Source organism: Acipenser ruthenus, chromosome 11 (assembly GCF_902713425.1).
Source record: "Acipenser ruthenus chromosome 11, fAciRut3.2 maternal haplotype, whole genome shotgun sequence".
Taxonomy (NCBI): Eukaryota; Metazoa; Chordata; class Actinopteri; order Acipenseriformes; family Acipenseridae; genus Acipenser; species Acipenser ruthenus.
Genome location: NC_081199.1, coordinates 22,268,692 through 22,281,808, shown reverse-complemented (window position 1 = coordinate 22,281,808; position 13,117 = coordinate 22,268,692). Strand labels below are relative to the sequence as shown.

The following is a 13,117-nucleotide window of genomic DNA, read 5'->3' as shown; positions in this document are numbered from 1 at the left end:
GTAGACACACACAGGAAGCAGTTCTATAAAATCTTAATGAAAGGCTTTACCTCTGTGTATCATCAATTCTTGTTGTTTGCGCAAATACAGTATTGTTGAGACAGAGGGTTTCACATCAATTACTTGACCCTCAGAAGCACTAATTTAATTTTGTATGAATGAAAATGGGCATGATTTAAAGAAAACAACAACAACTTGGGTTTACATAGAAACTAGTATTCTGGGTTGATAATTTCAAGTATCACCCCTTAACAAGTTCCTTTTGAAAAAAAAAAAGAATCCTTAGGTACCACTTACCATGTTTCTCATCCTCTTTCAGCTCTACTGCCGGCTCCTAAAAAGAAACAGTGTCATTTGTTTAAGAGGTAAAACCTTTTACAAAGGGGCAAATTAAATGAGAACATCCAACAATTTTCATTGGATAATATTATTTTATTGTATTTTGTAATGCTGTTTTCAGTTTTGCAATTTTCCTTATACTATACAGTATAGGTTTATTTAAATGTGTCAGATGTTTTACTAGTACCGGTACCTAATATTTTGCACCAATATCTTTTTTTTTATAAAATTATCAGTCAACCCCAACATACATACAGAGGTATACTTATTCACTTAATTATAATTTCTTTAACTTTCGTGCAAAGATGTGGCCAGCCACCAAAGGACTAAAAGGTATAAAGTAATTCCTGCTACTTTGTGAAATTGTTGTGTGGAGCACTACAGATATACTAGTTGTTATAGTTGACCTATTTCATAAAAATGTAAGGATTAATTTACAGTATATTGTTTTTTCCTCCTCATATGTGGTTGATACAGAGTCTTTTAGGTGCAGTATGTTTCTCATTGGCAGACTAACCATTTCCATTTTGGGTAGGTCTGGAAGAAGTGGAGCTGCTTCCTCCACAACAAACAGCTCATCATTATCCTCGTCGTCAGAATCCTTTTTCCCATCCACGATCACAGCAGTCAAAGGCTTTCCACTACCGATCCTAGAGACAGCAGACACATGGTTACACCTTACAACCATTGGGAGTGGACTCATTTTCAAATTCCATGCACTTCCACCAATCCATCCACTAAAACACAGTGGCTTTTATTTAATTTAAATCGCGGTCGATCTAAATGCAATGTGTTTAGACATTTTTACAAATAGTAATTCACTGTAATCTACCCAATGTATGTAGATAGCAATATTGAAGGGATATCAGTTCCACTAATTAAAATAAATACGATGAAAGACTAATTGCCTTTTCATTTATCTTGAAACACTTTGGTGTGTGGTGTGCAGTATGTAAGGCAACAGTGATGACGCCTGTTAATCATTGGATATGAAATGCACACTCAGGTTGAGACATCCCTGGATTATGTATTAAAATTTAGCGGTAACACACAATAAAATTTCATTGGATTGCATACGTGTAAAAAGAGTAATGCATTCAGTTTAATATTTGCTTGGACCAAATTATCCCAAATGTAGGAGATGCCACTGGTCTCAAAATCCCCCACATAGTTTACAATTGATCTGTTCATTTTTCAGAAGTTATTTTCTACTTAAGAGTTTCTGACTCTGAGTTGTAGATATACGTGTCAAGCACCTCACACTCACTGAGCCTATGCTTCAGTCAGCCACATGTGTTCTGCTATTTCTCAATGGACAACTCAATAAAACAATGCAATATATGTGATACAAAGCTACATTTGCTGTATTTAAATCAAACACCTGTGATACAAATGAAGATGTATAAATATGATAACAAAAAGGTTATACCGAACTGCCTACTGAAATAATACACTACTGGCTTACCTTTCTACACTTGGCACATCAGCACTGTCTTGACGTTTGACTCGTGGCGGTGCTGGCCTTGCACTACTTGGCCTTGGTATTTTACTAATACACCAAAAAACAGACACACATGCATTACTTGGAGAGCCGCAGGGACTAACATTACAATCATATGCTTTCACAAACTGCAAATGGGAAACTTGTAATCTGAGAATATTGGATTGTTTATATACAAAGGTGCCAGCATATCAAATATGTCAGTGTAACAGATAAGACTCCCATTGAATTGCAGTTAGGGTTTACTATAAGTATTATTAACTATACCTTCGAGGAAATGTCCAATTAATCTCTAATTGGGGTCAAAGATTGAAATGGAGTAAACTGCTGTACGATGGGAGTAGTATCTGTTACATGAAAAGTATAAAGAATAGTAATCATTTGTCATTTTAGTCACAAATGAATACAAAACCAAAAATGTCATTGACTTTTAGGAGACTTGTAAATAAAAATTTACCATACTGTTTTTATTCATCATCTCTTACACAATAATCAGACAGCTTACGTGAAGGGTAACACCGAATAGTCAACTAGACGAATAGAGAAGTGAGTGTTGACCTCAGAAACTAGTAGTCGACTAATCTCGTCACGTAATTGTAAAGTTACAGATGGACGGTGCACTTGCGATTGCAATCCATTACCACATAAATGACATTTTAGAGCATTAATAAAATCCAAGCAGTTTTATAATAGTGCAAAAACGGCAAAGTGTTATAAAACAGTACGTTCACAAAGAGAGCACGTAATCAAATAGATGATTTATTAATATATTTAGCGACTAGTTGATCTATTGTACGATTTTCAAATTGCCTCTGTCAAATTAGTAGTCATTCTACTCCTAGTTCATGCCACAGCTTTCTTCTTTGTGGGGCTCAGGCAGTTAAAATGTTCTAGTCAATTGATTCCAGCTCCCAGGGGCAACATAACTAAAATATCAAAAAGCCTGCTCATACATTCTTTCAGCCAACTCTTTCATGCTGTGTTGTTGAACCAATTCATGCAAAATTGACCATGTTTACAAAGTTTTAGCAGAGGAAGGTCATTACTACTAATTGCATTAAACTGAGAGCTGCCCTGAAGCAATAGCAAGCTGTGTTAAAGTGATCTACCCTTCATATATAGTGCTGTAGGAAATTAAATACTGTAGATGAGAACAGACCTGTGAGTGGGCATGGCATCAACAGCCTCACCATTCTCTAATGGCATGGACTTGTCTGAAGAAAGGATTTCTGCCTCTGAAAATGATACGTGATAAAATAATCAACAATATTATCCACAAATCTGTAAATAAGCCACATATATCATAAAATTAAATTGCTTTAAAATAAATATATACATGTAAAAGTAAAGCCAGTAACATGCATATCACCTGCTACAACTGTAAATAAAAAAAATCAGAATCAAAGTAGGATGAACACGATTACATTCAAAAAGTATGCACAGAAAAAAAAAGAAAAAAAATGCATCATAAGATAAGACATTCATCAGTGATTCCCAGGGTGCTGTGTGACCTTCAATAGGGTAGCCAGTGTGTAGCAGTAGATTGGAAAAAGCTAAATATAATTTACAAGCAGTAAAGATATAGTCTGCATTTAATTATAGGCCAGAACTAATGTAAATATAGGTTATCACTGATAGTTCATCAAGAACATCACCCAAAAGCCAAGGCTGAAACATTTTAACATTTACCTAGCTACTGAGTCAACTCTTTAAAAATGTACATTGCGACTCGATTCACGGTATTGAAACAATCATTAAAAATGTAACAAACTTCTGCTGGAAACAAGACATTTAAAATGGTCTGTTGGCTGCAAAAAAAACAAAAACGTAACAAGCAGACAAAATAGATTTTTTAAAAACAACCTTGAATGACAAATTCAGCAACATTAGAGTTTTGTAAACCTTTAAAACTTATGTTGACACATAGCCTATTTTGCTGCCTCTAATCCCAAAACACATGTATTAAACATGGAGAAACGTTAACTGCAAACCCTGAAATGACAAAACCGAAGCTTTTGTGTTTTTTCTTTATACACACTATACATTAGTAGTATGTAGAAATGTCATTGTACAGTATGAGGAATTCACCAATCATGAAGTCGGTATTTGTTTGACCCCGTTGCCGTAGTAACCAAATGCATGGCATTGAGCCGGACCGTGTACAGCTACTGTAGCGCTGCTTCTATTTGATAAAAATATGACATGAACAGGGGAGGTGAAGAGTACAGTAATGAAAAATACTGTAAGGAAAATAAAATGCATATTTTTCATAGTAGGCAGTCAAATACACGATTTCCGTGAAATTCGTGATATCGTGAATTTTTGCATTTAAATGTGCCTCTTTAATTTTGGGCCAGTTAATATATTTGGGATGGGGTAAAATTTGTGCCACGGCAGAGCGCTACTTTACACTCTACCAATTTAGTGCTGCGTCAGTCGATCTTGATACATGTCCCCCCACATCTTTTCAGGAACAAGAAAGTAGATATCTTACCTCCATCACTGTAAGATTCATCTGAAAATAATAATAAAATGAACTTAGTATATTATTAATCGAAATGCATATACATCACTGTAAGGGGAATAAGAAAGGTGTCATATAATTTGTGTTGCATTTCCCTATACCAGGGGCATTTCATGTTTTTCATATAAACTGTTCATATAGGTAAATTGAACAAAGAAAGGAAAAGCTTTAGTATGTGGAATACAAATGTTTACTTGCCACAACTATTTAATAAAACAAGACCATACATGCCATTAGCCATTAAAGTGTTTCTAAGGATACAGAGCTTGCTTTGTTATAGTTTTCTTTCTAGGACTGACACCTTTATGGCAGTTTACACTTCACTGGTACTTTGGTACCCATGGATATTCGGCTGAATTAACAAACTGAATTAACAAACATTCTTTGGTCACAAGAGTCAGCTTTCCATTGTGTTGGTTAGAGGTGTGTCAATTCAGCATGTATTGATGAATTACGATACATTTATTTGTATGCTATATTGTATCGCAATAGGTACTATCATGCAAAACGACTAAGCACTCAATAAAGCTGAATTTAGAAATACTAAAATAAATGTTTCTTTTAATAGGTACTGTATGTATTGTTTGCACTGTGAAACAAGACCAAAAGCACAACCACAGCACAACATAGCTCAGTTTATAGATCAAATACATTAATTTAAAAAGTATTATCCCAAAGTAGTGTGCGTGAAGGCAAGTACAGTGGAGTATCTGCATCGCATGCACGTCTTCTTTCGTTTCTGTACAGACATGCAGGGTATGCTGCTTGGTTTCTGGTATTTGTACTCATGTATATTATACACTGTCTGATATAGGAGTCGGTATGTTCTTTAACTGTGCTGCAACTTCTGCACTACTTCCCTATTGTGGGAGTACATCTTTGGAATAAAAGTGCATTATTTACCCCAGCTTATATCCCAGGTCAAAGACCAGTTCTAAGTCTATACATTTGATACCTAGCCTCATACTTTCCCTTACCTAAACGCTCTGCTATCTCAACGTTCCCTGAAAATGTTGCTATATCTGTCTTGGAGCTTTGCGATCCTGATCCAAGAAAAACAAAAAACACATTAGTCCCTAGTAAAATGACCACTATACTTATTACTGGCACAAACACATTCTAAATCCAGCAGTACTGTACTAGTTTAAACTAATTTCTCTTTGTGCCGAGAACTTATTTTTGTAGATATAACAAGTAAATATTCTTTTACAATGTAATCCTCAGGCAAAATACTGTAAAGAGTTAAAAAATGTAATTGGAGTTGAAAGTTTAGATGCAATACCTTGCCCTCCAGGTTTGGGGCGTCTTCTTTGTCCTTTTGCAGAGGAAGGCCGAGGTATTCTTGCAGGACTCTCATGCTTTAAAAAAAGAGTGACAACTTAGACTAGTTTTTATTAGTGATGCATTTTGTTCCCATAAATAACTGGATCAAAAGCAGGGAAAACTGTGTCTTCCATCCATATCATTGTATGCAAATTAAACACTGTACATAATTACACAAAACAGCAACCTCTCAGTCTTGCCAGTGAAAAATTATCCTTCGAGTTTGATATGGAAAGAGGAGGCAATAAATAAGCAACAAAATAGAGGCAATTTTCCACAGCCCATTGAGAGGAAAGGATGACAAATGCAAAGTAACTATTACTATGGATAGCATGATCTCAACTAAAGCCACAGAATCACTAAATAACACTAAATCTTTAGCCTGTGCTCTTGTTTTAGAGTAAAAATGCCCCCATGGCTGAAGACATGCAAACGAGGACAGTAAAAGACACTGTTAAAATGTCACTTAAAGATACTTGCTCATTTATCATGATCAATTTCTCACTTACTGACACAGTATGAACAACCCTGTTGAAACCCCTGACTTAAGTTCTTGTAAAGTGTGACACAATCACATCAAATTCACACAATATATCAGTGCAGGGCATGACATAATAAGAATATGTCACAGAGGTTGTATATCTGATCTACTCTTATCTAACGCTTTGGGAAATGTATGCCTCAAAGGTGATTTAACAACTCTTATTTATTTTTTAATTGAATGTATTCGTTACTGACAGTAAGGTATTTTATTGTTTTGTTTCTTAACAGTTGAGCAGGTCATTGGCTGCTCCAATAATTGTACAGTAGATTAAATAGTCAACAAGATGATTACCCAGCTTTTCTCCACGCAGTAGAATTATAATCATTGTTATTCATTTCAAGTTGCAATAGGGAATCTTGCCTTATTTCATGCCCTGCAGCGATATAAAAATGTAATTGTACCTCTGCCTCGTGAATCTCTGCAGGCTTTCAAGAAAAAGAAATGCAGATATTATGAAAATGTGTAAATCAGACTTGCAAGTCAGGAACACTTTCATGGTCATGGCTGCTTTCTAGTAGGCTTGTAGTCTGGGGCCCAAGTCAAGATTTAAACTTTTTTTTTACCCCAGAGAAGAATAAAATTTGACCTCATTTGACCCCCAGGACACCTGTACATTTTTATTCCTTGTAGCAGTAAAAAAAAAATAATGTAATACAAAGTGTGTTAATTGCACTGTGAGAAAGATCATGTATATTGTTAGCAATATATGCCATATGGCCATAGTCCTTTTTTGACCACAGTTATTATTACATGGCTTACTTTCAAGAAGACAACAGAAAATATAATTACAAACAAAATAATATATGATTTATGAATTTCTGACAAGTAGTATTCACAGACCATTGGCTAATATTGTCCTTCTCACTCTATTAAATGAGAAGCATTTAAAAAAAAACTTTAGGAAGTACATGCTTCTATAAAAAGGGTCATAGCTCAGCCCTGCCACTGACCCCCTGCCTCATTTTGACCCCCAAGAGTCCCTCTATCAGGCTGACACAGGTAAAATGTTATTCCTCTTGGGGGCAAAAACTTTATAAGCCTCTTTTCTTGTTTGGACTCTGGACTATTGGACTTGAAGACTGTGATACATTGATCCTTGCATTGTACTTATTCAGAGATGAATGCTTATTTCCTTAGAAATCTTGTCCCTGTGCTTGTGAAGCAATATTAGCACTTCAATCAATAGTACTGTCTTAATTAACAAGCGCAGTATGACGGTTCATGTCCAGGGAATACATGGTTACCATTTTATATTTTATAAAATACAATTATGTTCACTTCACAAACATTTTCAATGTACAACACTGACTAAAAGGCAGGTTAATTAAAAGGCAATACCTCTGCTTCAGGAACTTCTGCAGGCTTCCAAGAAAGAAAGAAATGTGGCCATTATTGATTATAAACAGGGTCCACTGATGGATGTGTCCTGGCTCAACTTACACAGTATACTAAATAATAAGGGGCTGACTTAAGGATAGGCATAGCACAAACAATTGTGGCTGCAAAATCAAAATTGTCTAGCAGTCAGGCAATTATTTTGCACAGCGGCCTATGTAAGCTTAAGAGCAATGCAAATTACTCAACATACACAAATAATGAGCTGCAACCATGATAATGAGGGTTGCAATGAGCCCCACCTGTGCATTGGGCTATTTGACGGCAGGATTTACAGCCCAGAGGTGAGGTGAATTAGGAGTACAGACAGCAGTAGGAGCTGTATTTGTAGAGCACGAAAATCAAACCAAACAAAGAAGGGCAGTAAAGTCCTCTTGGCACACGGACAAGAAAAGTTTTCGGAGAAGTTGAGAGTCCTTACGGCTGAGGTCACTCAGCATGAAACTGAATTATTTGGAAACATCAGTTATGCTACCAAAGAGGCCATATGGTCCTCTATAGTGGAGAAAGTCAATGCTGTCGGTGTTACCTGGAGGACAGTCAACCAGGTGATGAAAAGGTGAAATTCAGCTATTAGGTCTCGGATGACCTGCGGAGTGAGACAATAATGCCTTACCCACCGCGTCCTCCAGCATCCCAAACAGTGACCCTGGGTTTGAATATGCAGGGTCTTCTCCATCTTGCTCTTCTCCTCTGAAGGTTTTCCTGCTTTTCCTCAACAAGAGCCAAGCATCGCCGCAACAGGAAGTGTACTACAGCAGCCACCTGAGGCCAATGACAGGTCTCTGAAGGTGTGTGGTTTTATACATCTCTTAATTACTCACTCCTACAATGTTTTGCACCTTGTAAGTTTTGGAGGGTCAACAATTGCCCAAGTGCAAGGCAAAATCCTTACATCTCATTATAATGTTTGTGTCCGCTTAGTATTTCAGATCCCCACCCAACTCCATGCTGTTTTCTTCATTTCAATACATTTCAATATTATTTAAATGGATTAATGATGGCAAAGTGCTCATTTGACAGCGGGTGCAGAACGGCAGGTGAAAACCATTCTTTACATACGCTGCATTTTTAGTGGCCGCTAAAGTCCCACCTTACGGCCGCTAAAGACAGTTTGCGCACGCAAAATGCAGATTTTGGCCGCAATATGGATGTTTTGCAGCTGCAAATCACTTTGCATGTATCCATACATCAGCCCCTAAATGCTCATTACCAGCATTTCCTAAGACATTGCAAATTTAATGAAAATTTAGATACAGCATCTTTACTTTTTGGTTCTAAATCCAGCATGCAAATAATAACAATAATATAATAATCTTTATTTTATATAGCCTTCATGTGCATCTCAAAGCGCTGAACAATAAAATAAAAAAAAAAAAAAATAACAATTTGTTCATACAATGAAAGCCATTAAATAAAAATGTGTTTTCAACTTAGATTTAAAAGTGGTTACATAGTCACTATCCTTTATGACCTTCGGGAGGTCGTTCCACAGCCTTGGGGCTAGACATGAAAAGGCTCTGTCCCCGAAAGATCGCCGCTTAGTTATTGGTACCTTAAGTAGACCGGAATCATAGGATTGAAGACTGCGCAGAGGGGTAAATGGTACCAGTAGCTCACAGATATAGCTTGGCGCTAACCCATGCAGAGCCTTAAAAGTCAGAAATAGGATTTTAAATTTTACTCTGAACTCCACTGAAACTTTGGTTTTATTTAAAATTCTAGCCGCTGAATTTTGGACATATTGTAATTTTTTAAGAGAGATTTTTGAGACACCAGCAAGCAAAGCATTACAATAGTCTATATGTGAAAAAAATAAAGGCATGATTCAGCTTTTCTGCATCTGCCTGAGTAAGACAGGAGCGAATATGCTCAATATTACGTAGATGGTAAAAAGAAACTTTAGTAATATTAAGAATATGCTCATTAAAAGCCAAGTTTTGGTCAAAAATAATCCCCAAATCGGCCCAAGAATAAATCCCTGCGGAACACCAGATGCGACTGTAAATTTTGATGATGAACATTGACCAATTTTTACGTACTGCTCTATACCAGTTATACAGGATTTAAACCAGCTGAGCGCAGAACCCGTTACTCCTATAACCTTTCCAGTCTACTCAAGAGAATCATGTGATCAATGGTATGAAAAACAGCGCTAAGGTCTGAAAAGACAAGAATGGAAACAGAAGCTGAGTCAGCATTCATGAGTAAATCATTGACTACCCTAATAAGAGCCATCTCCGTGCTGTGCAAGGATCTAAAAACCAGACTGGAAAACATCATATAAATTGTTTTTAAGTAAATTATTTTGTAACTGATAAACAACGGCTCATTCCAAAATCTTAGACAAGTAAGGTAAATTGGAAACAGGTCTGTAGTTACATGGCAGACTGAGGTCCAAATTATGCTTTTTTAAAAGGGGAGAGATTACAGCACATTTTAATGCAAAAGGTACCATGCCAGAACAAAGTGATTCATTAATAATGCGAGTTACTGGAGAGCACAGAGCTGAAAAGCTTGATTTGAGAATAGGTGTCGGAATTGGGTCTAAAGAATAGATGATAGATTTTGATTTTAAAACCATCTCAAAAACACTATTTGAAGAGAGCTCATTAAAGTTTGAGAAAGGAGTTCCACAAAATTCTAAATTCTCCGTAAGTGACTCTCTGATTGGGTCACTAACCAAAAGCTGACTTCTAAGGTTTATCATCTTATTGTTAAAATACATCGTATTACAATCTACACTAGATTCTTTTGATACAACACAAAATTTATGCTTGGATTTCCTTGCTAGGAAGACAGAAATACAGTTGTCCTGCGTTATACCTCCCCCCTTTATAACGCCACCCTCGCCACCCATTCCACCCTCACAGACCGCCAGCTATTCTCTCTGAACAAATGTAAAACAGTGCTATTTTTACCCGTTATATCGCTACCCCGCTGTCCGACACCCGCCAACTTCCCCAGCCTCATTGTAGCACCAGCGAAATAATCATGGCCAATTAAAACAACAAAGTTAGGAAGTTAATCTTTGACTCGCTTTACTCGTTTGTTGCTAACTGAACGTTCATACCAATGTCATCAACACTCCTGCTCCTAAAGCAAAACAGAAAGTACAAAATGGCGAGTAGACCCTACATTTAACACCAGAGCAAAAGAAACAAATCTGCATGTATGCATCTGAAAATAAGAAAGCAAGACATCGCAAATGTTTTCTTGCCTAAGTGAGGCATATACTGTTAATCGAAGGACAATCTGAGACATTCTAATGGATAAAAACAAGTAGCTTACCTTGATGGAACGGGTCGATTTGTTTAACCTGAAAAAGGCTTGATGCTGTCAAAATAAGTGACTTTTATAAACCACAGTAAAAGTTTTGCACAAATGAAGGCGCACTTAAACTAAAGCTGCAGTTTTGTAAACAGAAGAATAGTTTTTTTTTTATTTATTTTTTTATTTTCTTTTAAAAAACAGTGTTTGCCTTTACATATTCAGGGTTTTTTTTTTTTTTTTTTTTTTTTTTAACTGCTTAAAAAGAATGCTGTTGAGCTTAAATTGCTTTGTGAAATAAATAGATGGCATCGTTCAATGGGGTTTAGTATTCAGCAGGCTTACAGTTGTGCCACAAACAGTGAATGACCAGTAAAGGTATGCTTTTTTGTTTTTATGAAACTGTTGTTTGGGTGATTTGACACTAAATGAGTATAAACTGTTCCTCAAAAGTAACCATGTATGTTTTATACAGATGGTAAAAGATGATAAAACGTCACTAGTAGACCTACTGTTGTCTTAAGAACTAGTACTGTAGTTTTAAAAAAGATTAATGTCTTATTAAAATGGCCTGGAGATACTGTAATTGTATAACTAAAAAAATAAAAAGTTTGAATTTATTGCAAACATAGAAGGTTGTGTGTGTGTGTTTTGTTTTTTTTTTGACCCTCACTATAATGCCACCCTTGCTTATTGCCCGTTTTTGCCCATGGCCCTTACCAGGCGGTATAAAGAGGGCTGACTGTACAATAGGGTTTGCGTTGAAATAGCAGCGTAGTGGAGTGAACTGTACCAGAGATATTGTACTGTGAACATTATTAAAAGTCTTGATTGAAATTAGAATTATTGTATTATGTTATTATTGCATGACTTATTAGTACTTACATTTAAGACAGATGAGTTCTACCCAGACAACAAAAAGCATACTAGCAGGAATTCTACAACTACTCTGCAATAGAAAGTAACCACTCAACACTCCATAGCACATCTGTCCAAGCCATATAAAAAATGGTTTAGTAAAAAGCTGACAAAAAATAGAAGGAACTACAGTAAGACACTGATTCAGTAGTTTTCTGCTCATTATAACAACGAAAACTGTGAAGCATTTTACGACTATAGGTTGTCTTGCAGTCTTTTCAAACCCATTAAAAACCTTAAATCAGACACTAATAAAGGACCTCTATTGTGACGCTTAATGACCCATGTGTGGCAGCGTCACCCATTGGACAGCCCTGCTCGACAGTATGTAAACACTGGATTACTTGAGTACCCAGTTTCCAGATGTCTAAATGTCACCCCAATAGCATAATATCCACACATCACACTACAACTATAAACATTATTCTTTGGTGCATGCAAGTCGTTGATGACTTGCCACCCTATCAAAAAAACATAATACCTCTGCTTCAAGAACCTCTGCAGGCTTCAAAAAAAGAAAAGAAACAATGGCATTAATAAACTGCCTGAATATGAATCTGTTTCCTGAATTTCATCTGCCACAAAAATGTAGGGATTTATAAAATACAAAGAAATGCCTGATTAAACAACTAATTGTATATGCAAGTCAAATAAAATCAATAAAGGGGACATCTTACTGCAAAGCAAGATATATGCATGCACCTTATCAGCATCTATAGACTTCAGGTGACTTCAGCTGATTGGTACTTAGAAATTACAACTTTAACAAACAATATATGAATAGTAAAAATAGTCAAATAATGGCATTTCTGTTGCATTCATTTGAAATTAAATTAATTGCTGCCTCCTGTTTATCGTGTTTTGCATCAAATTTAGGTGATCATTTTATAAACATATGCTGGGCTATTAATCCGCTAGGGGATAGAAAACTCACATGATGGAGGGTCAATTCACTGTTTAATAGGAAAAACTTAAGTACTTTAACACTTGGTTCTAAGTTTAATTGAGTCAATATTTTAATAAGATCCTGCACCAGTTAGGCCCATCAAAGCTGCTGAAACAGAACACTGACATAATTAAAACAGCATAAAACTGAAATATAATAGGAAAACATGAGCAATAAATATGTTATCTAAGCACCCACCATTAAATGTGTGCCCAATTCTAAAGCAATGTCAACAGAGGGCTGTTCATTACTTGTGAATGTTTTTTGTTGAAGGGGGAAATCACATAACTCACCTCTTTATCATTCTCAGTTTTGCTGTTTTTCCTTGTTAGTTGAGATGCTTTTCGGTGCCGTGTC

The 13,117-nt window shown here is 36.1% G+C and overlaps 1 protein-coding gene across 9 annotated transcripts in view; it reads right to left on the bottom strand.

The window, feature by feature from the left end:
* The window catches only part of LOC117426171 (TRAF3-interacting protein 1-like), a 44,396-nt gene that overhangs the window by 21,858 nt on the left and 9,421 nt on the right, over positions 1-13,117 (bottom strand). Inside the window, exons 6-16 of one of the 9 annotated variants that reach the window (XM_034043520.3) lie at positions 13,054-13,117; positions 12,296-12,319; positions 7,570-7,593; positions 6,633-6,656; positions 5,647-5,722; positions 5,342-5,407; positions 4,335-4,355; positions 3,000-3,075; positions 1,805-1,888; positions 857-989; positions 298-334 (exon numbers count right to left, since the gene is read on the bottom strand). The exon at positions 13,054-13,117 is cut by the window's right edge and continues 17 nt beyond it. In XM_034043520.3, coding sequence (XP_033899411.1) covers positions 298-334; positions 857-989; positions 1,805-1,888; positions 3,000-3,075; positions 4,335-4,355; positions 5,342-5,407; positions 5,647-5,722; positions 6,633-6,656; positions 7,570-7,593; positions 12,296-12,319; positions 13,054-13,117 — 629 coding nt within the window. The remainder of the gene's footprint in view (positions 1-297; positions 335-856; positions 990-1,804; positions 1,889-2,999; positions 3,076-4,334; positions 4,356-5,341; positions 5,408-5,646; positions 5,723-6,632; positions 6,657-7,569; positions 7,594-12,295; positions 12,320-13,053) is intronic. The other 8 variants (XM_034043523.3, XM_059033453.1, XM_034043521.3 and 5 more) reach the window with 8 other exon arrangements.